The 26,520-nt window shown below is 46.0% G+C and overlaps 2 protein-coding genes across 9 annotated transcripts in view; both read right to left on the bottom strand.

Annotated features, from left to right (window-relative positions):
- The window catches only part of LOC130385356 (NACHT, LRR and PYD domains-containing protein 12-like), a 167,379-nt gene that overhangs the window by 97,417 nt on the left and 43,442 nt on the right, over positions 1–26,520 (bottom strand). The gene's annotated exons all lie outside the window — the stretch shown is intronic.
- LOC130385361 (uncharacterized) lies at positions 355–19,379 on the bottom strand. The gene is made up of 9 exons (XM_056593846.1): positions 19,277–19,379; positions 18,203–18,352; positions 17,887–17,958; positions 4,144–4,194; positions 3,290–3,432; positions 2,612–2,712; positions 2,370–2,527; positions 1,332–1,643; positions 355–876 (listed from the first exon to the last, which is right to left on the bottom strand). Exons 1-9 carry the CDS (start codon positions 19,314–19,316, stop codon positions 422–424), a joined length of 1,482 nt encoding a protein of 493 aa, XP_056449821.1. The 5' UTR covers positions 19,317–19,379; the 3' UTR covers positions 355–421.

Here is a 26,520-nt window from a genome sequence, read left to right as displayed (position 1 = left end):
AGAGAGAGAGAGAGAGAAGGGAGAGAGACAAGGGGAGAGAGAGAGAGAATAGGGGGGAGATGAGAGAGAGGAGATAGGGGAGGGGGGGGGAGGAGAGAGAGATAGAGCGAGAGAGAGAGCCGGCGGGAGAGAGGAGGAGAGAGAGAGGACAAGAGAGAGAGAGATTTCGGAGAGAGAGAGAGAGAGAGAGAGGCCTCACCGGCTACGCTGACCCCCCCCCCCCCCCCCCCTCGCATTTTTCTACAACTGAGGGATCACAGAGACGCTGCCCCCCCAGAACCCCGAGAGGGACTGAGAGCCCGTTTATTTTTCTTCTACATCCGACACAGAGAGGCTGAGGACCCCACTGGGTTCCACCCTACCCCCACCCCCGGGAGGAGGTCCTCCTGGGTGAAGGAGGACCAGAAGGTGTGGAGGTGTGTCAGTGTGTCTGAGGACCCTCCTCCACCTGGGACACTCTGTAGAAGGACAGAGAGCCAGCAGGCCGGTCCAGATACACTCCTACTCTGGTGGAGCCAGCGGGGCGGAGAGGGAGGGCTGTCTTTATACCGTTGTACAGGGCAGAGTAACGACCATCATCAATACAATAAAGAATCCAGGACTTGTTGTTCCGTCCAAGCCTGCTGTCATCACCCCGTCCTCTCCTTGTGATTCCTCTGTATGCCACTCCTATATAAACACCTCCTTCCCACTCTACCTCCCAGTAACAGCGGCCAGTCAGAGCCTCTCTACCCAACACCTGGGGCCAGGGGTCAAATCTCTCTGGGTGATCCGGATACGACTGGTCCCCTCCAACCAGCGTCACCATCCTGTTGTCCTCAGACAGAGAGAGTCCTCTGTTGGCCGTGTTGGGGTCCAGTGTGAGGTCACAGGCATCTGAGGGAGAACCAGACATGATGAGCTGCTGAACCATTCTTCATCCTCATCATCATCATCATCATCACTAGTGCTGTTCTCCTGCGCTCTATGTACATTTACATAGATATGAACACATACATACATATACATATGTACACATACATAGATACACACAAATCAACAATGACGTTATGAAAACATCAACAACAATATTATGAATACATCAACAACAATGTTATGAAAACATCAACAATCAGAATCAGAATCAGAAAGGATTTAATTGCCAAGAAGGGTTTTACACCAACCAGGAATTTGGCTTGGTGAATAAGGTGCATACATTAAGACAATAACAATGAACAATGAACAAACAGTGATACATATATAACACAATATAAACAAGCAGGGACATAAGTGATCAATTAAAAATAGGATGAATATATCAACAAACATCTCTCCTTGGATCCAGGACTTACCAAAGACAAGCAGCTTAGCGCTGTGATTGGCCGTGCCAGCGCTGTTGCTCGCCATGCAGCAGACCGTGTTCACGCCATACCTCCCACCTCTGACGAAGAGGAAGCCCCACTCCACCCAGGCCTCTGATTGGTCGTCTGTGCCGTCCCTCTCCAGGGACCTGCCGTTGTGGAGCCACTCTACTGTGGGCTCCGGCGTGCCGCCGGCGTGGCAGGTGTAGCGGGCCGTTTGGCCCACGGGCAAAACGTGGGTAGAGGAGTGGAACACTGTGATGCTGGGGGCCTCCTCCTCCTCCTCCGTGGGCATCACTGAACCTGAAGAAATCAGGAGGAGAGGATCTAGAGATGCAGCGTCAGACACTCCCTTCACTCTCTCCTAACACCTGTCCACTAGAGGGCGACCCAGGGGATTCACACCCAGTATTCTCTCCTGCCTTTTCATACATGATTGAGTATCACAGCAGTGTCTACAAAGATTACCCAGGGAGGGGAAGTCACTCCACGAAGAGATTTACGAGTCGGGGGCGGAGCTTGTGGAGGAGAACGCAAAACCGTTCTGCAGCTCCAATAGAAACTAGTGCAGGTGAACCCAGAAAGGGTTGACCCTTGTGACCTGACCCGAGGAGACCACAATAGAAACCTGACCTCAGTAGACCACAATAGAAACCTGACCTCACTAGACCACAATAGAAACCTGACCTCAGTAGACCACAATAGAAACCTGACCTCAGGAGAACACAATAGAAACCTGACCTCAGTAGACCACAATAGAAACCTGATCTCAGTAGACCACAATAGAAACATGACCTCAGTAGACAACAATAGAAACCTGACCTCAGTAGACCACAATATAAACCTGACCTCACTAGACCACAATAGAAAACTGACCTCAGTAGACCACAATAGAAACATGACCTCAGTAGACCTAAACACATCCAACTACCTTTCAACTCTTAAAGAGTATATTTACTGTATCTACGGCACAGAGAACAGAAAGGAGGAACCGTTCTCCACTCATGAACACAAACAAAGTCTACGGACCCTCATTATTCCGCTCAGCCTCCAGATTATCCAGGTCTATGACCTTCTCACAGATCCAGTGGTGCAGTCTGTTACACGGCTCTTCAGACCAGCCGTCCTCCCCTGCTACGACACAGTCTCTTGCTCCGCCGTCATCGCGTGGTTTAATGTGTCTCCAACTGAGAACCACGAGGAGGAGACAGTGGAGGTCAGTCTGTCACTCTCAGAGAAGAGATGCTGCTGAATAGAGTCTTCAGCCTTACCTTGAGGTCATGGGGGTACCATCCACCCACTTGAGGGTCCCCTCTTTCTCTCGATCACTCAGTCCAATCCAGGAAGAACCCATCAATCTGCTGACAAACGTCTGTTTCCAAAGGTAATAGCATCTGTTGTCATGACCACAAAGTACACACACACACACACATACACACACACGCTGTGGCATCCCGCCCCGTAAGCCTCGGCCCGGACCAGCCCGAGGCTTGGTCCTGGACGTCGTGTACCGCCGTCACCCACCAGACGGCGGCCGAGAGCAGCCCTTTCGCCTCCCCAATCAGCGTGATTGGGGGACACCTGGCCGAAAGCCGAGGAGGCCATATAAAAGGACTGTCATTTGGGCAGACCAGAGAGGAGAGCGCGGAAGGAGGAAGCGCTCGGGTCCACGAGCAGCTAGAGGCCCACGGAGGCCCTAGAGACCGCGAGTGCCTTGTTTGTTTGAACTCTCTGCAATAAATGCCTTGGTGGGCTTTAACCCTCGCTGAACGTGTCATTTATCCGTGGCCCAATCGAGTACCGGGTTGCCACAACGCACAAACACACACACACACACACACACACACACACACACACACACACACACACACACACACACACACACACACACACACACACACACACACACACACACACTCTCTCTTTCTCACACGCACACGCACACACACCAGTTCTTCTCTGCTGTTGATGACCACCAGGTCTGCCTTTCTCTTCTGACAGTCTTCTCTACTGGCCCTCCAGCCCTTCTTAGTAGTAGAAACACGGTAGAGACCCTTGTCGTGAAGCATCCAGCCCTGAAGTGTCAATTCATCTGTTGAATGTAAAAGTACATCCTGAGCAAACAGAACTGCTTATCTTACGCCTCGTTTCCACATACGTATGTTTTTCGTATCCGTGCTTCCGTAAATTTACGGAAGGAGTCGCTAGTGTTTTACGTACGGACATGAATTTATTTACGGACAAAAGATGGGGGAGCGTATGATAATGGCCGTTTTTAGGAGACCGGTACTTTGGAACATGAGGATCGACATATACAGAGATAAAAACAAAACCAACCAGGCTTGGAAAGAGATCGGCGAGGAGTTTGGCCTGCCAGGTACTTACATGTTTTGTGAAAAACATAAAAACTTTCATACGGTATCTCCGTGAAACGACGGCAAAAGTTAAATTTTTTGAACGTATATTACGGACATACCGGACAGAAATTTTACGGATGGGAGGAGTCTCGGAGGAAAAACTGACATTACGGAGAATCACATAGGAATGAATGGACTTTCGGTCGGAGACGGTTGGATCGCATACGAGAATGTACGTATGTGGAAAAGAGGCGTTACGGTCTTCGTTACGGACACACCTGAGACCTGAGACCTGACCTTAACTGACCACATAGACAAATGACCTCAATAGACGACAATAGAAACCTGACCTTAGTAGACCACAATATGAATAACTGAAGCAGAGGGTGTTTTCGAAATGAATGTTAATGACGCGATAGATTTAATAACTTTGATAAAACCCTCACCGAGTTCATCCAGTAAGTGCTCTCTCCCCTCTATCCAGGGTGACGGTGAGTCTAGGACAGGACAGAGGAATACAGAAGATATGAGCTCTAAAACAGTACGACATCGTCTCTAAACATCACAGGACCCCCAGCCAACCAAACACAAAGTCCATAATATTAATACTAATTAAAATAGCAATATCATTATCGTTGCTATTGTTACAATTATTCATATTAGCAGGCCTGACACAAATTCTAACAAATACAATAATGATCATTATCATTGCTTTGATTACAGGTTGAGCGCGCGCATTGCACGCTCAACCTCTAGTTGTAATTAAACCCATAGCTATAATTTTGAAACCCCAGTCGATAATGTAACACATTTCTGAGCACATAATATAGGCCTAATAACATTTTGCCTATAATGTTACAACGTATAACATTCAGGTTCAGCTATTACGTAATGAAGCAAGCATAATAATTTCCTCTTTACATTATGAAGCAAGCATCTTTTGCCCGCCAACGGTGCTTCATGCCAATTCATTCTCAACCACGGCCGAGATAACCACCGTAGCATGTCTTTACCTGTTGTGGAAGAGGGAGGGACGTCGCAGAACCCAACGCAGTCGATTCATAATATCGTAATGACCACGGAAGAGGCAGTGAATGAAGCATTGATTAGACCGCGATTTATTAGATACCACCGCTAATAAGCCGTTGGAACACACAAGACCGGTAACCATAGCAACGCCGGTAAACAAACCCCTCGAAGCCCAATCCCTAAGCGCTACGGCCATCCGGAGGCTCACACAGCTTTTGGCCGTAAAAATGTATAAAATGATATAATATTACATACTATTATATATAGAGCTCCGGGAGTGCAAACGGCAACTATCCTTTTCTCCTCCATGCTGCAGTTCACCCCGGACGGCACTGCAGGGAACGTTTGGTCGGTTGAACGAGCAGGGTCTGTCTGCGTCCTGCAAGACGGAGGCGTAACTTGTAGTGGGCGTAACTTGTAGTAGGAGGCGTAACTTGTACTAGGAGGCGTAACTTGTACTTTTCTAAATCGCGGTCCACGCGAGATCTTCTCTTTTCGAGGTAAAAAAGAAAGCCTTGTAAATCACTGTTAACACGAGATCTCCTTGAAGTCGGATCTTCAGATATTCATGTCGGTAAGTAAAAATAATTGAACTAGAACTAGGGCAGATTACTTGTGGTTGTGATCCTGTTTAACATTCTTTACGAAACGTTCGAATGCTTAGGCCTACTGTTTTAACGTTGGAAGAAACCCCAGCTTTCGCCACCTCGGTGAAGTTAGTTCGATGCACACATTTGAAATGCACACTGAACTGTCACAAAATACTCTATACTGTACAGGCTAGTAGATGTTGCTTGCTTCTTTCTGCCCCAAGTTTGCACAGTGCAACAGTGATGACGTACCTGAGAAATCCATGTATTGAAGACCGGCAAATATATATAAAATGAGGGCTTCTAATGTGAACGCTATAATATGAAGGCTTTCTCATAACTATCCTCATGTTAGTGACATTGTTCTTGTCTTGTTTCTATCAGTAATATTTATTTTAATTCATTGTTTTCTATCTCATGCAGGGCCTTGAAAACATGAAGCATGCGATCAATAACAATATGTATTCAATAAAATTATTTGAATTATTAATCTGCTGTCTTTAATTCTTCGAATTATTAATCAGCCGACTTTTTGTTAAAGGTATAAAGGGATTAAGTAGGCTAAACTTAAGCAGGTTCCCCACGTTAAACTGCTATATGCATTACATGTCATTGTACAATTGTAATAGGCTTCTTTTCTTAAATGCATATGACTCAGGGATGTCAGTTTCAAGTAAGGCTATGATTAAGCTAATTAAGCAACACAGTCTCAATCCCTACTCGTCAAATGTGTGACGCATGGCCAAGGATCCCTGGCGTCAATTTCCGACGAAAAATGGGTACCTTTTTCGTCGTTTTTCAACGCCAGATAGACATTCATGTTAATCCCTCACCGTCGGATATAGACGAAAGGAAATCAATGTCTATCAACGGTGATGCCGTCACGTTATGCAACTATTGTCGATTGATTTGTTTGACAGATTCACCATTAAACGTGTTTCTGATGACATTTCTAGTGAGAAATGTACTTTTTCCTTGAATAATCTTCAGTCAGTGAATGTGTATGATCTTTATTAATCTGTATTATCTGAATGGGAAATGCAATATTTTAGGATCGATTCACCGTTAAACGTGTTTCTAATAACATTTCTAGCGAGAAATATACTTTTTACTTGCATAATCTTCAGTCAGTGATTGTGTCTGATCTTTAGTTTTATAGTTATTAGGAAGATTTAATCGTCTCGCTCGTATGTTTCAACGACGTCAGGTTGCTAGGGACGCTGCTTTAGCTAAACTAGCAGCTCACGTGTTTCCTGCGTTTGTGTTATTAAACCGTTACTTTATGTAACTTTTAATGATATTGTAATAACCACAGGCGAGGTATTGAGCGAAGTAAGTTTGATAGCAGGTTTATTGGATTCCACAATCGGACAGGCAGGCACAGCTCCACCAGAAAACTACAACAAGCAAAACTCCCGCCCGGAAGGAAACCCCCGGAACCCCCTCTCAGAAGTCCCGCCCCTTCCTCCCAAACCCTGTGACGTGAAACACGTTTATCTGAGAGCCAACCCAGTCGCCAAAAGCATACGTTGACAGTGTACGTTTTCGTGAATACTGGATTACGTGGCATTTCAACATAAAATAGTGTTTTAGCACACATACACACACACACACACACACGCACACGCACACACGCATGCCTGATTCTCAGATATGCAGGTTGGATGGCTAGGGTGTAGGTCTGGGAAGAACTTCAGGCCAAAATCTTGCAAGCGAGCCGCTGGGTGCAGGTGCAACGAGATGGAGCACTTGCTAAGTCATTTCCTGTAGGGCTGGAGCCACAGGTTGAAGCGTATGCGTCCTTTGAGACCCCCTTTGATATATAAGAGACCTCAAAGTACAGTTTACTTAAATGTTGTCGACCCAGTCACCTATTGCATCACTTCCTTTAGGGCTTCGGCCTCCTAATTGATCATTGTAGTATAATTGAATGCCCTCTTTCATATATATGATACCTCCACCACTGGGACGTGGCAACAATTCTCCAAATCCATATGGGGAGGGGGGGGGGGGTGATGCTTGTGGACAGTAGGGTTGTACACTAGACATAAATAGGAAGCAAACTCAGGAGAAGGAATGACCTCTCACAAATATATATTTCATAAATTGTTTCAAATAACCCTGCCTCGTTAAATCATTGAGCTTGGTGTTTTGCTTTCAAAAATAGGTTATAGAAGAAGTCTAAACTGCAGAAAATAAAAACATCCAAGCTGCCTTTTAAGGATACCTTGGAATATCTGTCTATTTTTTAACCATCGGACCCTAGTTTACGACAAAAACAACACAATGGACGGCAGCTCCTTTGCCGCGTGGTTTTAAGAGCCATGTAAGGATTAGAGGGGCTGGTCGATAGCAACCACCATAGCAACCATGACGGTCAAGTGACTGGATGCAGCCCCGTTGAAAAAAATAGAATACCACCCTACACACTGAGGAGAATAATGATATTTAAATTATTATGACCATGAAGTCTTTATTTGCATGGGTTTACATTTCGTTCTGTGTAGCATGGTAAAATCGGAGAAACACTCCCATTCAGAATGCATTGGTTTACATTTTGTTCTTTGGAGCACAGTTATTTTTATTTATTTTCAGTTTTTGTGGAGGTGCTTCAAAGATGCACATTTTTCTGCAATAATCCAAAATCCAATGGAAAAACCCGTTGGCTTTTTGTCAAGGGAAACCCAGGTCGACGCTCACTTCCGGGTTGGCCAACATACGTCATCCCTCCACCACTCTATACTGTAAAAACACATGTTCAAGTTGAATGATAATGCATGAATCTATTCATGCTATTCATGACAATTATTTTGGCCATGGTGGATCCAGATCTGTTACGGAGCATTTCTGCACCTCGGGCAACAGCGCAGGGTTGCCAGGTCCTGCCTGCAAAAAAACGTCCTGCCCACATACCGTTCAAAATCCACCCAAAATTTCCTAGAAGCAGCCCAAGTTGTTGTTTTAGCAGCGAAATGCATTGTGTGTGTGTGTGTGTGTGTGGGTGTGTGTGTGTGTGTGTGTGTGTGTGTGTGCGTGTGTGTGTGTGTGTGTGTGTGTGTGTGTGTGTGTGTGTGTGTGTGTGTGTGTGTGTGTGTGAGTGTGTGTGTGTGTGTGTGTGTGTGGGTGTGCGTGCGTGCGTGCGTGTGTGCGTGTGTGTGTGTGTGTGTGTGTGTGTGTGCTAACACGCTATTTTATGTTGAAATGCGACGTAATCCAGTGTTCACGAAAACGTACACTGTCAACGTATGCTTTTGGCGACTGGGTTGGCTCTCAGATAAACGTGTTTCACGTCACAGGGTTAGGGAGGAAGGGGCGGGCCCTCTGAGAGGGGGTTCCGGGGGTTTCCTTCCGGGCGGGAGTTTTGGTTGTTGTAGTTTTCCGGTGGAGCTGTGCCTGCCTGTCCGATTGTGGAATCCAATAAACCTGCTATCAAGCTTACTTCGCTCAATACCTCGCCTGTGGTTATTACAATATCATTAAAAGTTACATAAAGTAACGGTTTAATAACACAAACGCAGGAAACACGTGAGCTGCTAGTTTAGCGAAAGCAGCGTCCCTAGCATCCTGACGTCGTTGAAACATGCGAGCGAGACGATTAAATCTTCCTAATAACTATAAAACTAAAGATCAGACACAATCACTGACTGAAGATTATAGTAAAAAGTATATTTCTCGCTAGAAATGTTATTAGAAACACGTTTAACGGTGAATCGATCCTAAAATATTGCATTTCCCATTCAGATAATAAAGATTAATAAAGATCATACACATTCACTGACTGAAGATTATTCAAGGAAAAAGTACATTTCTCACTAGAAATGTCATTAGAAACACGTTTAATGGTGAATCTGTCAAACAAATCAATCGACAATAGTTGCATAACGTGACGGCATCACCGTTGATAGACCGTTGATTGATTTCCTTTCGTCTATATCCGACGTGAGGGATTAACATGAATGTCTATCTGGCGTTGAAAAACGACGAAAAAGGTACCCATTTTTCGTCGGAAATTGACGCCAGGGATCCTTGGCCATGCGTCACACATTTGACGAGTAGGGAGTGAGACTGTGTTGAATCAAGAGCATTGCCGTGTTCCAATACCCGTACTTCCATGAGTTTACTTAAAGGTAGTATACTATCCGCACTGTCTACTACGTACATTTTTCAGATGTGAGTGCTGTTCCAAATCGAGTACTCCGTGGTGCACTAACCGGAAATTACGATCACGACTGCCGCCGTGGCTCCTCCCCCGCAATAAACATCCCACTTTGAACGTTGAACTCTTTACGCCTAGCAGCTATAAAAAACTATAAAAACTACAAAATTACTCTATTAATGCAGGCTATGTGGAAAATGCGCCGACTTTGGCTCAGCCTGGGTCCGCCTCTTCCGCTACGTAGCTAAGATGGCTGCCGTTGAGTACGGGGAGTGTCCTTCGATCCACACTTCACGATTAGCCCGTTTTGAGTACGGCATCCGGGTCCTTGAAGTGAACTTCTTTTCACCGGATCTGAATTGGAACGTACTGCGTACTCAAATTTTGGCTAGTAAGTACGGACAGTACGGGTATTGGAACACGGCACGTATCAAGATTAAGCTAATCAAGAGCATATTTTTAAATGAGCGGGTCGGGTGCATTATTTTTACCTAAGGCCTAATATTTGAGGTCCGAGTTGCGGTCATTTATGTACCTGCGCACCACTGCTACATACAGATCACTTCCGCGATTTAGAAAAGTACTAGACACGCCTCCGACTACAAGTTACGCCTCCGACTACAAGTTACGCCTCCTACTACAAGTTACGCCTCCTCCGACTGCAAGTTACGCCTCCTACTACAAGTTACGCCTCCTCCGACTGCAAGTTACGCCTCCTACTACAAGTTACGCCTCCTCCGACTGCAAGTTACGCCTCCTACTACAAGTTACGCCTCCGACTACAAGTTACGCCTCCTACTACAAGTTACGCCTCCTCCGACTACAAGTTACGCCTCCGACTACAAGCTACGCCTCCGACTACAAGTTACGCCTCCGACTACAAGTTACGCCTCCTACTACAAGTTACGCCTCCTACTACAAGTTTTTTGGCTAGTAAGTACGGACAGTACGGGTATTGGAACACGGCACGTATCAAGATTAAGCTAATCAAGAGCATATTTTTAAATGAGCGGGTCGGGTGCATTATTTTTACCTAAGGCCTAATATTTGAGGTCCGAGTTGCGGTCATTTATGTACCTGCGCACCACTGCTACATACAGATCACTTCCGCGATTTAGAAAAGTACTAGACACGCCTCCGACTACAAGTTACGCCTCCGACTACAAGTTACGCCTCCTACTACAAGTTACGCCTCCTCCGACTGCAAGTTACGCCTCCTACTACAAGTTACGCCTCCTCCGACTGCAAGTTACGCCTCCTACTACAAGTTACGCCTCCTCCGACTGCAAGTTACGCCTCCTACTACAAGTTACGCCTCCTCCGACTACAAGTTACGCCTCCGACTACAAGCTACGCCTCCGACTACAAGTTACGCCTCCGACTACAAGTTACGCCTCCTACTACAAGTTACGCCTCCTACTACAAGTTACGCCTCCTCCGACTACAAGTTACGCCTCCGACTACAAGTTACGCCTCCGACTACAAGTTACGCCTCCTACTACAAGTTACGCCTCCGACTACAAGTTACGCCTCCGACTACAAGTTACGCCTCCGACTACAAGTTACGCCTCCTACTACAAGTTACGCCTCCTCCGACTACAAGCTACGCCTCCTACTACAAGTTACGCCTCCTCCGACTGCAAGTTACGCCTCCTACTACAAGTTACGCCTCCTCCGACTGCAAGTTACGCCTCCTACTACAAGTTACGCCTCCTCCGACTACAAGTTACGCCTCCGACTACAAGCTACGCCTCCGACTACAAGTTACGCCTCCGACTACAAGTTACGCCTCCTACTACAAGTTACGCCTCCTACTACAAGTTACGCCTCCTCCGACTACAAGTTACGCCTCCGACTACAAGTTACGCCTCCGACTACAAGTTACGCCTCCTACTACAAGTTACGCCTCCGACTACAAGTTACGCCTCCGACTACAAGTTACGCCTCCGACTACAAGTTACGCCTCCTACTACAAGTTACGCCTCCTCCGACTACAAGCTACGCCTCCTACTACAAGTTACGCCTCCGTCTTGCAGGACGCAGACAGATACTATTGGGTTGAACGCTGATGAATGCTGTTACGTTACGTCACTCAGTGGCCACGATGTTGAACGCTGATTGGCTGTTACGTTACGTTCCTCAGTGGCCACGCTGTTGAAAGCTGATTGGCTGTTACGTTATGTCACTCAGTGGCCACGCTGTTGAATGCTGATTGGCTGTCATCACACAAATGTCGCGGCAAAGTTCAAATATTTCAGCTCGAGTTAAAGGTTGCAGCCTTCACTTTGGGAAACAGCCAAAGTGTCGCATTGCAAATCCTCATGAACGCCCTCGCCGGTGCACGGCGCTACAAATAAAATCTTGTAGCAGGATTTTTCTAGCAAAAAATTTGCCCTATTCGCTTCTCTACGTTGAATTTGTATGGAGTCATGTCGCCCCTTCGCGTGTGCGAAAGGCCTGCTATTATATAGAAGTAAGATGTTTAAAAACATAACGTCTAACCTGGGCGAGTCGCGGTGTGTACGTGTGTGTTCTTACCTGGGCGCGTGTGTCGATGACGGAGCCGTTATGTTTGAAAACATAACGTGTTACCTGGAGTGTCGCTGCGGTGTGTGCGCGTGCGTGTTAGTGGTGGATTTAATGATTCGTTTTCGTGACCCAGTTCGCGTGATTCAGTTTGCCAAGAGGAGTCGTTCACGAATCGTTCGTTAGTTTGTTCGGTCAGTCGAGTTTCCGGTAGCACTAACTCCACTGAGTCTGACTGACTCAGCTGAGAACCGTGCAATGGTGTCCATTCCATCATGCGATTTACCGCTACCGGAAACCAGGCTGAACGAACAAACGATTCACGAACGACTCCTCCAAGTTCAGTGGAGGAGGTGGAGGAGTCGTTCGCGAATCAGCCTAGTTTCCGGTAACGGTGAATCGCATCATGGAATGCACGCCATTGCACGGTTCTCAGCTGAGTCAGTCAGAGTCAGTGGAGTTAGTGCTACCGGAAACTTGTTCTTTCATTCATTCGCGTTTCCGGTGAATCGAATGGTGAACGAGACGACCGAACGAATGAGAGAAACGAACCGGTTTGGTTCGTTCGTCCTAAAGACTCGTTCATTCAAACCGGTTTGCGAACGAACGAGCCAACACTAGTGCGTGTGTATTCTTACCTGCGCGTGTGTCGATGGCATAGCCGTTACTGTTAAAAACATAACCTCTTACCTGGGCGAGTGTGTCGCTGCCTTTTTATTGGCTAGCGGTGTGTGTGCATACGTGTGCGTTTGTGTGTTTTGTGCCTCCGTGTATGTTTGTGCACAGCTGCGTATTTGTGCGGTGTGTGTGTTCGGTGTGTGTGGATGCGGTGTGTTTGTGCGTGCTTGCGGTGTATGTATGCATTTGCGCGTGCTGTGTGTGTGTGAGAGCTGCAGGCTGCTTGGCACGTGCGCACTGACCAACTTCAGTGATTGGTGCGACAGGCCTGCTATTATATAGAAGTTAGACTAGAGTGTCCGTGTGTGCGTTGCCTGCGCTCAACCTCTAGTTGTTTTTAAACCCATAGCAATATTATGGAAACCCTGGTCGATATTGTATTTAATTTCTGAACGCATAATGTAATAACATTTTGCCTATAATGTTACAACGTATAATATATTGGTTCACCTGTATCGTAATGAAGCAAGCATAATAGTTTTAAGTTTGCCGTATTTGTATATCAGAAGAATCGACCCTGAGGGTTTTTCACACTTGATGCTTTATATGCGGACATCGATGTCATTCAGACATCAGTAGAATCAAGGGGGGTGGGCTTGCAAAGGGCGGGATTTGACATATGGTCTAAATTCGCAAGAAGCGGGATAAGTGCGGCAGCTGACATTGTAGTTTGTTTTGGTTTGACCGCAGACAGCACGGAGGCAGAACGGGCAGAACTCATCACCATCATCTTAAATGTTACTGCAACGATGCATCATATATTCCATTGCATTCACAACATCCGAAGCATCGATCAATGAAAGATTGGAGCATGAGTTAGAGCAAGGGCGTCAGTTTGTTTTTAGAAGTGGTGGGGACAATAACCATAAGCTTGAGTGTGGTCTGAAAAGTGCTGGGTACCCTTATGTAAGCTATTCATCCATTCAACGCTGCATTACAATATGCTCTACAGTGTATTGTCAGGTGTTGAAATTATTCGAATATTCAAATACTGGTTCGGAAAATTAGTATTTGAAGCTTAAATCAGTATTCAGAGCTTCGTTATTTTTTTTTTCCACGTAGGGGACTTTACCAGAGCGAGGGAGGCAAACTATAAGTGTCAGCGACACCAAGCAGAGAAGCGAGAGAGGTGGAGGAAGAATAGATATCTTGTTTCCCTTTACTTTATAACACAACATTAGCGGGATCTCTGGAGGAAAAGTAATACTTAAAACCTTAGCTTAGTTGTTTGTTTACGTTCGCTGTACAGCGCCGCGCCAATCAACTGTGACTGGCTTGCTGCAGAGCGTGAGCGTCTTGGGAATACCCGGTCAATATAATGGATATAATATGGACACATAAGACAATCAATATTCGGTATTTGTTATGGATTTATTGTACAAATTCCCTGAAAAGATGCACGTTCCAGGATGAATTGAAAAGCTCCCGTAAGGGCTGAGATGACAGAACGGCTGATTTGGAACGGAGCAACAGCTGTTCGCTTTCACGGGGAAAAACTAAGGAACTTCAACCTACTTAGGCCTACTAATTAATGTTCAAAAAGCTATTAAACAAAATATGCAGATACTGTCAAAATCGGTTCCAGGGAGTATATAAGGATTATTAATGTTGTTTTTGATGGTGTTTTTTTCTGGAACGAGTATTCGAATATTCGCTCGGAAAAACCAACGAGTATTCGAAGCCTGAAAAATGGCATTCGGGCCAGCCCTATGAAGATCCTATTCGAACAATAAAAGTTGAAAACCACAGTTTGTGTTTTGGCTTGTTTTTCCAAAACAGCGTTGGAAACACCAGGGTATTGGCTCGGGATATGTAGGCCTAATACTAATACACACAGGACAAAGAACAGTGTTGGCAATTTAACACTTATCTTGACATCGACAGAGTTTACCAGACAAACAATGCCAGACTGTAAAGGGGGTACGAAATGAAACGAGGTACTGAGCATCAGCCTTTTGAAGACGCGCAAGGGCTGCTGGTAGCATATGTTATGCTGCATTAAAAAAAGAAAAATACAAGCACCCAGAGGAGAATTGCATCTGCCAAATCCTGACCACCAGTAAACACTTGCGAAGGACCAATGTAGACTTCACTCGTTACAACATCATAAGAAAATTGTCCGCAATCAAAATCCCCTTCAGTTTAGGATAATCACACAGGTTATGAGAGAACATATTTATGTCAGGATAGGCCTACCAGGCTCCAAGTCGTCACATATCTCAATCAGACAAAACCAACTATAACCACATTGGCATAGCAATCACACCGTGTGTAGCTGCTACTAGCTGCAATCTATATATACAACGCATACTAACTGGAGCACCAACCAGAATCAGATCAAAATCGCTTGGGACCGTTGGTAACCTTTGGCCACGTCATCACGATTCACGAGCAAACAGAACCAGCAGCAAAGTTTACGTAAACCAATTTCTTACCTTATGTGGCCCTCCACATGCAGGCTAGATGACGTATCCATATCGATATCCAGTGTCACAAACATGCTTTTTATAGGAAGCAAAAGGACCGGCTATTTTCTGAATAAAAATGTCAATTTTGGCTGTCTGTCTTGAAACTTCTCCAGTGCGTTCACTCCAAAATGCAACGGGACGACAAGATCCCATACAAAGTGAACGTATAGACGCGTATCGGGCGAATATTTTTGATTTGTCGCGCCACACTTTCGCCGTGCACAGGCAAGCGCGTTCACGAGGATTTGTGGCGCGAAAAATTTCAACTTTGACACGAATTTCGCGTGATGACAGCCAATCAGCGTTCAACAGCGTGGCCACTGAGTGACATGTGTAACGTAACAGCCAATCAGCGTTCAACCGTCAAACTCAGCGCAGTGCAGTCCGGGGTGTACTGCAGCATGGAGGAGAAAGTGATTGTTGCCGTTTGCGACTCTCGGAGCTCTATATATAATAGTACATAATATAATATAATTGTATATATAATATCAATCACGGCCAAAAGCCCTGTGATGGCTGTAGCGCAGGGAGCTCATAGGGATTGGGCTTCTAGGGAGTCGGGGTTTGTTTACCGGCGTTGCCATGGGTTCCGGTCTTGTGTGTTCCAACGGTTTATTAGGTAGGCCTATCTAATAAATGATGTCTTCGAGCGCGCCTATCACATGATTTTAGACTCGACGATTTCGGTTGAGTATGTGGGGATTATTAATTTATTTATTTATTTTTCCCCTTTTTTAAAAGTGGTGGGGACAAAATTCGTTTTTCAAATAGTGGGGGGGACATGTCCCCCCCGTCCCCCCCGTAATCGACGCCTATGAGTTAGAGACAAATTGAAGAAAAGACGAAGAAGTAGGGCGTCGCGAACGATACCGGAGAAGGAGAGCGTATTTTATTGCTTAAAGGTCCGATGGCATGAAAATCTCCCTTTATGAGGTTTTCTAACATTAATATGAGTTCCCCTAGCCTGCCTATCATCTCCCAGTGTCTAAAACTTGCGTTCGGTGTAAAACGAGCACTAGGTATCCTGCTCGTCTTTAAAAAAAATGGAAGCTCAGGCGTGCTGATTTGTAATGTGGCCCCATATGTTGCCATAAGGGGCCAAGTTAACTCCCCTTTCTCTGACTGGCCCGCCCAGAAAATTCGGCCTGCCAATCAGCCACATGTGTGGCGCTTTATAGTTTGTATAACCGTTCTGCTTTGATGCTATGGCGTAAAAAACGCTGGTTCTTTGACGTCCCTAGTAATTCCACAACCATACTGTAATTGGGGTTATCTCCGCCATGGTTGAGAAGGAATTGGGGGAAAGGAACTTTGGCTTTGACTCCCTGAAGTACATGAACCATGACATTGAGGAGAAAGGGATTGATTGTTGTATGCTTCGCCATTGTGAAACATCCACTGTAAGCAGAGCGCATGTACCGTGGCCGCAAGCTGCTCAGGGCCACACCCCCACCCTCCTCCTTGACCCGCCTCTCTCCTCCTCATTTGCATTAAAGCTACTGACACAGAAACGGCGCATTTGGGGAAAGCTCAATGTGCGACTGGCTCGCAGTGGCTGTAATTTTGCACCACGGCTGAATTTCAGGAACGTCTTCAAATACTGTGTTTGGGGCCCACTAATACCTATATTAAAGCATCCATAAAGTAGCATGCCATGGGACCTTTAATTTCCCATAGCCCAAATGCACTGGGACAAATGCAGTTGATTTCTTGTTTAAACAGGGTGAGAAAACTGGGAGTGGAAGGACGGGACCATATAATGTTCAGCTAACTATTGGGTTACAGGGGTAATTGTTTAATGGAAAGTGTACTATACTATGCATGCAAATCCATTATTCAATAGCTTTTACTGTTATTCAGGGCTCAAAATGCATTTATACAAAAAAAATGCATGGCAACTACTATTGGTTAGTTGGAAATAATAATAACAAACAGCTGAAAATTGTGTACATGTTACAACAGCTAAGGCAGCAACCTATCTGACTATAGTGAACTAAAGCACAGGCTTGTGTGGGGGAGGGTGAGGGGGGGGGGGGGTTGTGAGGGCAAGATTACAGATTGTACATTGGCTACCTGACGTGAGAGATGTTTTTTTTTTGTTAACAGAAGAATGCGTCATTGAGATTAAACATCTCTTCAAGTGATCTGGCCAAAAGAGGCGGCAGTAGCCTACAGTCACACACACAAAAACGAATACAGTCGGAAGGGCGGAGGGGGAATTTCAATATAACAAGACATTTCGGGAGGCTCAATGTGGTGGATAATGTTTAAAGAAAAATAAGGTTTTGCAAAAAAGTGTCTATGATGGACATAAGGCTCAGGTGGGAAATTGTGTCGACGGCGGGGCTGTTATCTCAATCTTGCCGTTGTTTTGAAACATCTGCATCCGTGTGTGTGCAGTGTGTGTATGCACGTGCATGTGTGTGTGTGCGTGTGTGCATGTGTGTGTGGTGTGTGTGTATGCGGTGTCCTGCGCTTCCTTTGTCTTGAAACGTCTGAATCAGCACGCCCGTGTGTGCAGTGTGTGTGCATGTGCGTGTGTGTTCATGCACGTTTGTGTGGATTGTTTGTGTGTGTGTATGCTGTGTTTATGGGTGTGCGTGCAGTGTATGTGTGCTAACCGTATTATTATCACTAAACCTAACAAAAACAATATTTAACATTATCATTGCTATTAATACAATCAATGATATGATTATACTGTATTGTAATTCTATTCAGGAGGATATGATTTAGACTCACTGAAGCGCAGGGAGATGAGGAGAATACTCAGCAGTCCGATGCTCACAATGACAGTGATGTGAAACCATAGAGCTGTTCAGGAGTAGGACACACACACACACACACACACACACACACACACACACACACACACACACACACACACACACACACACACACACACACACACACACACACACACACACACACGGTCACTTCGGCTAAAAAAGTTTTATAAACATAAATCTTAATATGTATTTGGAGGAAATCATACTTTTTTGGTTCATTGTTTTGGACTGGATTATTTCCTTTAAATTCTGTATAAAGGGGCACCTACCAAATCTTCTCTTCCTGGTCTCCTCCCGGTCCAAAGACGTGTCCTCAGGTTCCTCAGAGAGTCCAGGGTCCGGTTCAGAGATGGTGACCATTGTTACTCTCTGACGGCTTCCACGGCGTCTGAACTTAGCCTTCTTCTTTGCTCTACCAGCTGGAAAAACAACGTCACTTGTGATCATTCTGACCAATTATCAGCTTGCACTCTGATACCATCAGTGTAAGGAAATGTTTTTCTTCTACTGCACACAGTCTCACGAACGCACTCAAGCACACGCACACGGACACACAGAGTAATGTATACACTGATATATTCATACTTCGTGGCTGTCATTCACAGTCCAGACTCCCAACGGTCTGCAGAATTTAAGCAGAGCAAATACTGATCTCTAGCATACATGTTATTATTCCCTCATTATTGTCATATACAAACACATAGGTATACAGTAATGCACACAAAATTACATACGTACACACAGTAATGGAGGGGGGACAAAATGTGGCCTGCTTGTCATCAGGGTCATTCACATCGGCCCACGCAGAAAACACAAGGACATGTATTGTGGGATAATTTAAGATATGTTCATATTAATGGCAAATTTTATAGAATTATGTTATTATTATTCATAAGTACACCTGATATCACTTCAGTTAAATGAGAAGCCATTATTAAAACACGTAATTCTTGATTAAATTAACCATTGTCACCAATGTCACGTTGCACTACCATTAATAATAAGTCATGAGAAAACTAAACTTGTGTTCTGCTCCCTAAAGTTACTCTGCACTCTGTTCCACGTATATAACGAACATATATATATCATGAAATACACAACCTACTTGAGATGCCTATCAATAGTCCATTTCTCATGGGCATAATCACAAGTCAAGTTAATGTGAACTTCTTGTCTCAAACGCACACATCTTTATTTAGAATAAATATATACGGTCACTGGTTCATCAGGTCGGACCCTTTGGCAAAAAAAGTTTTCTAAAAGTACATTTTAAACGTATGCAGTTGAAAATACTTTTTTTTGGCTGGATTATTTATTTTAAACTCTCTCAAAAGGGCACCTACCAAATCTACTCTTCCTGGTCTCCTCCCGGTCCAAAGACATGTCCTCAGGTTCCTCAGAGAGTCCAGGGTCCGGTTCAGAAATGGTTACCAGGGTTCCTCCCTGACAGCTTCCAATACGTCTGCTCTCAGGAGTCAGCTCTGCTATATCAGCTGGAAAAAAAACGTCACATGTTTTAATTCTGACCAATCATCAGCCGGCAATCTGATATCATCAGTGTCAGGAAATGACAGTGTTTTTCTTCTACTTTTATCAGATGCCTTAATTTGACTCACGGACGCATGCAAACACAAACACACACAAACCCACAAGATTGTTTTTTAATTGAATATAAAGATAAAACATATAGCAGACAGCTTTTCAACTTTTCTATCACAAATTTGTGATTGAGTGAGTAAGTGAGAAAGAGAGAGACGTTGTGTGTATGGTCTAAAAGCAATACGGGTTGTTCCAGTACTTGATGTTAACTCTGATTCATCATTCATCATTTCTGTGAAGCCTATCTCTTCTGCTCACAGGGAATTAACATCCACGCAATCCACGTTTATGTTGAACTTCAATCATTCACTCCTGTGTGTGTGTGTGTGTGTGTGTGTGTGTGTGTGTGTGTGTGTGTGTGTGTGTGTGTGTGTGTGTGTGTGTGTGTGTGTGTGTGTGTGTGTGTGTGTGTGTGTGTGCGTGCGTGCGTGTGTGTGTGTGTGTGTGGGTAACACTTTAAAACAAGGTATGCAAAAAATTGGGTAGTTACTGAGGAACGAATAAGTAAAGAATGATTCATAACTCCTCAGTAGTTACTGAATAACTGTCACTTAGGGCCCCAGTTAGGGCCCCAGTTGTTCATCATTCGTTACTCAGTAACGAATACAGTATCCCCTAGTCTGATTACCAGTAACTCCTCAGTAATTACTGAGTAACCGCCACTCACGGCGCTGTCAGGGCCCCAGGTAGGGCCCTGGTCTTTCATCATTCTTTCCTCACTCGTTCCTCAGTAACTACCCACGTTTTTGCGTACCTTATTGTAAAGTCTTACCAAAACATTTCTATGTTTGTGACACTGTTTGGATGTACATCATGACTTCATCATTAGTCTGAGTAACAGCTGTGTTGTGGTGAAGCCCAGAGCAGCAGGAGAGAGCAGACTCCCCTGGACCCAGCTGTGTCTCCATGAAGAGTGACTGGTCTATGGGACTTCCTGAACAGTTTAAAGATGGAAAGTCTATTGAGAAGAAGTGAGGATTTAAACATTGCTCAGAGGTGGTTTGATTGAGGGCAGGGATATGGCTGTTTTAGTGATGTGGTTGACATGGTGTGAATGATTGCAACTGTTGGTTCTTTTGAATTCCGCATTCTCCGTTTGCAAACAACATGAACATTTTTTTAATTGTAAGATGACAAATTTTTACTCGTAAAAGTGACTTTTGTGCTTTGACAAGTAAAAGGTTAATGTACTTATCCGAGGGAAAAGGCCTCATAAAAAAGTTAATGTTGACACACGCACGCACGCACACAAACACACACACACACACACACACACACACACACACACACACACACACACACACACACACACACACACACACACACACACACACACACACACAAACAGACATCTTTGCTGTTGTGCAAGCTGTGATGGATACTTGCAGACTTGCAGGCTTATATGGTAATAGTAATGAAGAAACTTATTTACCTTGAGATCTTCATTTCCTCCTTTGCACCGTTGCGTCTCCAGATACGTAGAGCTACAGGACGCTAAACCCTTTGATAACCCCTTGTTATCTGTGGTCTCTGTGTGTGTGTGTGTGTGTGTGTGTGTGTGTGTGTGTGTGTGTGTGTGTGTGTGTGTGTGTGTGTGTGTGTGTGTGTGTGTGTGTGTGTGTGTGTGTGTGTGTGTGTCTGTGTGTGTGTGTGTGTCTGTGTGTGTGTGTGTGTGTGTGTGTGTGTGCGTAGTCTTGCGTTTTTTTTCCATGTTGTCAGAATAATTATTGAGTGTATTTCACAATATATTCTCAGCCATGGCAACATGTCTGTATTTGGCGGGATGGCTATGAGTCGGAAACTCCCCGGCCGTCCGAGCAGCCTTGAAACACCACATCCCCATCAGGTCAAACATTTTAGAACGACCTGGACCAGAGATCTGAATGGCTTCACATGCCGCTTCTTGACCCTAGCCCCCCAAAGGGCAGGGAAACCCCCCCTAATATCAGGGAACCTGGAGAAGGAACCCAGAAGAGGGATCCCTCTCCAGGGATGGTAGGAGTGCAATAGGAGCCATAATAATGTGCAGACGTACTGGTAGCATAACAAGTGCTATCTGAGAGATATCCTCTATACATCACTATCTCTTGTCTTTATACACAGATTACGAGCACAGCTCATAGGAAGTATGTGCAAGATGGCGGCACACATAGACACGCAGCTTGGAGCTCCTCCGGATGGGGCCTTCTCTAGTTTATCTATGTACGGTTTTATGTATGTCTCAGTTTTAGTTTTAGTACCAGTAGACAATTGCTGTGCACACACAGCCTACAGCAGACACGACTTGCTAGGGATCGGTACACACAGTGAGAGGAACATCTCAGCTGAATACCTAGGCGAACACGGAGTACCCGAAGACATCGCCGGGACATCGGGAGACAGACGGTTCATGGTCCCGGACCTGAAGCGCAAGCGACGGCGAAGGGATCGTAAGCAACGACGGGGGCCGCAGGGGAGGACTGTTAGCGAGGATGAAGAGATGCCCGGACAAACCGGCTTTGCCAAGTATTTTCCTCTCAAGCGTTAGCTCAATCGCTAACAAGACGGACGAACTGAGACTGTGGGTTGTAACTAACAACATCGTGAAGGAAAGCTTTGTGCTCATTTTCTGCTCTTGATCCGCCGACGGTCCCGCTGCCACTGCGGTGGCTGTAAAAAAGCTGGATAGCTTTGGCAGCTTTGAAAGAAAGTCCTGCCTTTGGTCTTTCTTCTTCTTTTTATGTGACCCGCTTTCATACGATCGCTTCATGTTTCACTCGATTTATGTCTCACTCGATTTCTCTCACTCTCTCTTCCCGCTTACTGTTTTGAATTTGACATCATCCGCGTACGCGTGATGAGTGTGATGCCCGTAACATGGGATAGTCCATGTAGTGCAGACTGAAGGGGGGTGCACACGGAAAGATCGTCAAAACATGAGTAATTAAACATCCCGATGCTACTATTGGGAAGAGATTTTCATAAAAATAATAAATATGGGGAAAAAATATATGCATTGGGGCATTTTGGGGGCCCCAAAAACCTTCTATGGGGGCCCGGGGCTCCAGGCAAATGCCTGGTTTGCCTAATAGTATGGCCCGCCACTGACCCTGGACCTGCTGCATGCTAATGTAAAGGATGCATACTCCTCCACGTCTCTCCCCCCGCTGGGAAGATCAGATCACAATTTGGTGCTTCTGACCCCTTGCTATGTTACTCTAGTGAAGAGGCTGCCTGTGACCACAAAGACAGTGAGGACATGGTCAGAGGACTGCTATGAGGCAATGCAGGGCTGTTTTGAGGTGACTGACTAGAATGTACTCTGTGAGCCACATGGAGAGGACATTGATGGACTTACTGAGTGCATTACGGACTACATACATTTCTGTGTGAACGGCATTGTCCCAGCAAGGACTGTGCGTTGTTACCCAAACAACAAGCCTTGGGCAACAAAAGACATCAAAGCTATACTCAATAAGAAGAAGAGGGCTTTCAGAGGTGGCAACAAGGAGGAGCTGAGAGACATTCAGAGGGACCTGAAGGCCAAGATCAAAGAGGCTAAGGACGGCTACAGGAGGAAGCTGGAGAGGAAACTCCAGCAGAATAACTTGAGGGAGGTCTGGAGTGGTATGAGGACCATCACTGGTTTCAGACCAACTAGCAGTGGAGTTCATGGTAACGTGGCTAGGGCCAATGAGTTAAATCTGTTCTTCAAAAGGTTTGATTCTGCAGCCCCGGCCCCTGCTGGCTCTCCTGTTGACTGTCTCCAGACACCACTGCTTCTGACCCCCCCTCCTCCTAATAGCACCTCATCCAACTGTTTGATCCCCTCACACCCATCCCCCACTCATCAATCCTCCTCTGGCTCCCATGCTACCAGCCCTCCTCGCACTTTGGACTCCAACTCTCCCCCTCCCCAGTCTGCACTGTTTACACCTCTTCATGTAAGAAGACAGCTGAGCAGACTCCCCTCCGGTAAGGCTGCCGGCCCTAACGGTGTCAGCCCACGGGTTCTCAGAGCCTGCGCCGAACAGCTCTGTGGAGTGCTTCATCGGGTCTTCAACATGAGCCTTAGCCTCCAGAAGGTCCCTGTGATATGGAAGACGTCCTGCCTTGTTCCAGTGCCTAAGAAGCCGCAGCCCAGTGGTTTCTCGGACTACCGACCTGTGGCACTGACGTCACATATCATGAAGACCCTGGAGAGACTCGTCTTGGAGCAGCTCAGGCCTATGGTTAGGCCGCACTTGGATCCCCTCCAGTTCGCCTACCAGCCCCGGATTGGAGTTGAGGATGCCATAATCTACCTGCTGAACCGCGTCTACGCCCACTTGGACAAGCCAGGGAGCACTGTGAGGGTCACGTTCTTTGACTTCTCCAGTGCTTTCAATACCATCAGGCCTGCTCTACTGGGTGACAAGCTGACGGCGATGCTGGTGGATCCCCCCCTTGTGTCCTGGATTGTGGATTACCTCACTGGCCGACCACAGTACGTACGCTTGCGGCACTGTGTGTCGGATACGGTGGTCAGCAACACCGGGGCCCCACAAGGGACTGTCCTTTCTCCGTTCCTCTTCACCCTTTACACCACGGACTACAGCTACCAGACAGAGTCTTGCCATCTTCAGAAGTTCTCTGATGACTCTGCTGTCGTTGGTTGTATCAGTAAGGGTGAGGAGGCTGAATACCAGGCTGTGGTGGACAACTTTGTCTCATGGTGTGAGCAGAACCACCTACAGCTCAACTCTACTAAAACCAAAGAGCTGGTGGTGGATCTGAGGAGATCTAAGACACCAATGACCCCAGTTTCCATCCAGGGTCATAATGTGGACATCGTTGAACATTACAAATATCTGGGGGTGTTCATTGACAACAAACTGGACTGGACTAAGAACACGGAAGTCCTTTACAAGAAGGGACAGAGCCGCCTCTATTTTCTAAGGAGGCTCCGCTCTTTTAACATCTGCCGGACTATGCTGAGGATGTTTTATGAGTCTGTGGTGGCCAGTGATATTCTGTTTGCTGTTGTGTGCTGGGGCAGCAGACTAAGAGTAGCAGATGCCTACAGACTCAACAAGCTGATCAGGAAGGCCAGTGACGTTGTGGGGGTGGAGCTGGACACTTTGACAGCAGTGTCAGACAGGAGGATGCTGTCGAAGTTGCGGGCGATCCTGCAGTATGGCTCTCACCCTCTCCACAACGCTGTGGTCAAACAGAGGAGCTCCTTCAGTGAGAGACTCATTGCTCCTAAATGCACCACTGAGCGCCACAGGAAGTCATTCCTGCCTGTGCCCATTAAACTCTACAACTCCTCCCTCTAAAAATCTGACAAATTACTATTTAAATAAACACACTATAATTTATTCTTTCACTCTTAATTTTCATTGCTATTTGCAATGTGAATGTGGAATTGTAATTGTAATTGTAATTGTAGGTTGTAATTGTGGATATAGCCCACTGGGAGATGTCCACTTCTTACTTTTATTTTATTTTTTGTTTTGTTGTATTTTGTTTATTTATTTGTTTATAATCTTGTCTTTTCTTCTATGCTTGTAGGGTATTTGTTTTTGTGTTTCTGTTGTACGGAGCGCCTGGAGCGGCAATTTCCCCCCGGGGATCAATAAAGTATTTCTAATCTAATCTAATCGAATCTAGATCGCTGGCTCACCTAGGCCAGTCGACCATGTGTCCATCCTTCTCATTCCACACCACCATCAGGAAAAGTGCTCCTATCACCACTAGGACAGTCGAAACCTGGCCAGCAGAGCATGAGGACCTTGAACGGTTCACATCAACGGTCCTCCAACACGTCAGGAGCTGTGCAGACTCGTTCACCGTGGACAAGCGTGTCAGGGTTTACCCCGACGCAAAGCCATGGAGGAACAGAAAGGTGCTATAGCTGCTCAGGGAGAGAGACTCCGCCTTCAGGTCAAAGGACAAGGCCCTCTACAACATCGCCAGGGCCAATCTGGACCGAGGCATCAAAGAGGCCAAGGGCGGAATACAAGGGCAAGATCACAGACTTCTGGAGCAACGACTCGAGGCGGGTGTGGCAGGGGTCCAACACCTGCCACACCCTGATGGCTGATGGCGTCCCAGGCAGTCGGGCCAGATGGCGTCCCGGGAAGGGTGCTGAGGGACTGACCAGCTGACCGGGGTCCTCACCAAGATCTTTAATCGGTCCCTGTCCCAGGCCATCGTCCCACCCTGCCTGAAAACCTCCACTGGAGGTTCTGGAGGACCAACACCACAGCCGTCATCAAGAAGGCACAACAGCGACTTTATTTCCTGAGAGGTCTCAGGAACTACCACCTTAGAGAGGAGTTGCTTGTGATCTTCTACCGCTGTTCAGTGGAGAGCATAATCACATACTGTATCTGCGTGTGGTTCTCCAGTTGCACAGCTGCAGAGACAAAGGCACTACAGCGGGGCCTTAGCTCGGCCCAGAAGATCATCGGCTGCCCTCTCCCCTCTCTGGAGGAACTGTGCAACACCCGCTGCCTCAAGAAGGCTACCAAGATCTCCAAGGATCCATCTCAGCCGGGTAACGAACACTTTGTGCTGCTGCGCTCAGGGAAGCGTTTCAGGACTACGGCTGCACGGACAAACAGACTAAACTGTAGCTTCTACCCCAGGGCCATACAGGTGAACGTTGAACGTTGCTAACACCTGACCTCTCGGACAATGACGCATGTGGAAGCTACTAGGGAACTGTGCAATTCTGTGAACCATCTATTTATCTACATGCCTCACTCACTTTCTAAGGACTTGTGCAATATTGGGTTATCATGTTGCGCTTTGACTCAGTTTTAGTTATATTTATACTAGATGTGTATTTATGTTTGATTTTTATCATACTGTATATATTGTTTATATATGTTCCTTGTCCTCTCTTCTTTAAGCACCACGGGGGAGCTCTCCCAAATTTCGCTGTACCTGTACCTGTACCTGTACTTTGACAAATAAAGATAATTTATTCACTCATTCAAGTTAACTGTCTGTCTGTCTGTCT

The sequence above is a fragment of the Gadus chalcogrammus genome, chromosome 7 (genome assembly GCF_026213295.1).
Source record: "Gadus chalcogrammus isolate NIFS_2021 chromosome 7, NIFS_Gcha_1.0, whole genome shotgun sequence".
In the NCBI taxonomy this organism is placed as follows: domain Eukaryota; kingdom Metazoa; phylum Chordata; class Actinopteri; order Gadiformes; family Gadidae; genus Gadus; species Gadus chalcogrammus.
The sequence above is the reverse complement of the archived record's forward strand: the minus strand, read 5'-3'. Positions and strand labels throughout refer to the sequence as shown.

Excerpts from the sequence above, each read along its gene's own strand:
- LOC130385361 (XM_056593846.1), bottom strand. The coding sequence starts at position 19,316 with ATGTCTTTGGACCGGGAGGAGACCAGGAAGAGTAGATTTG. Across the intron at positions 2,528-2,611 it reads GGTACCCCCATGACCTCAAG|TTGGAGACACATTAAACCAC; the intron begins GTAAGGCTGAAG and ends CGTGGTTCTCAG. Across the intron at positions 877-1,331 it reads CGCTAAGCTGCTTGTCTTTG|ATGCCTGTGACCTCACACTG; the intron begins GTAAGTCCTGGA and ends GTTCTCCCTCAG.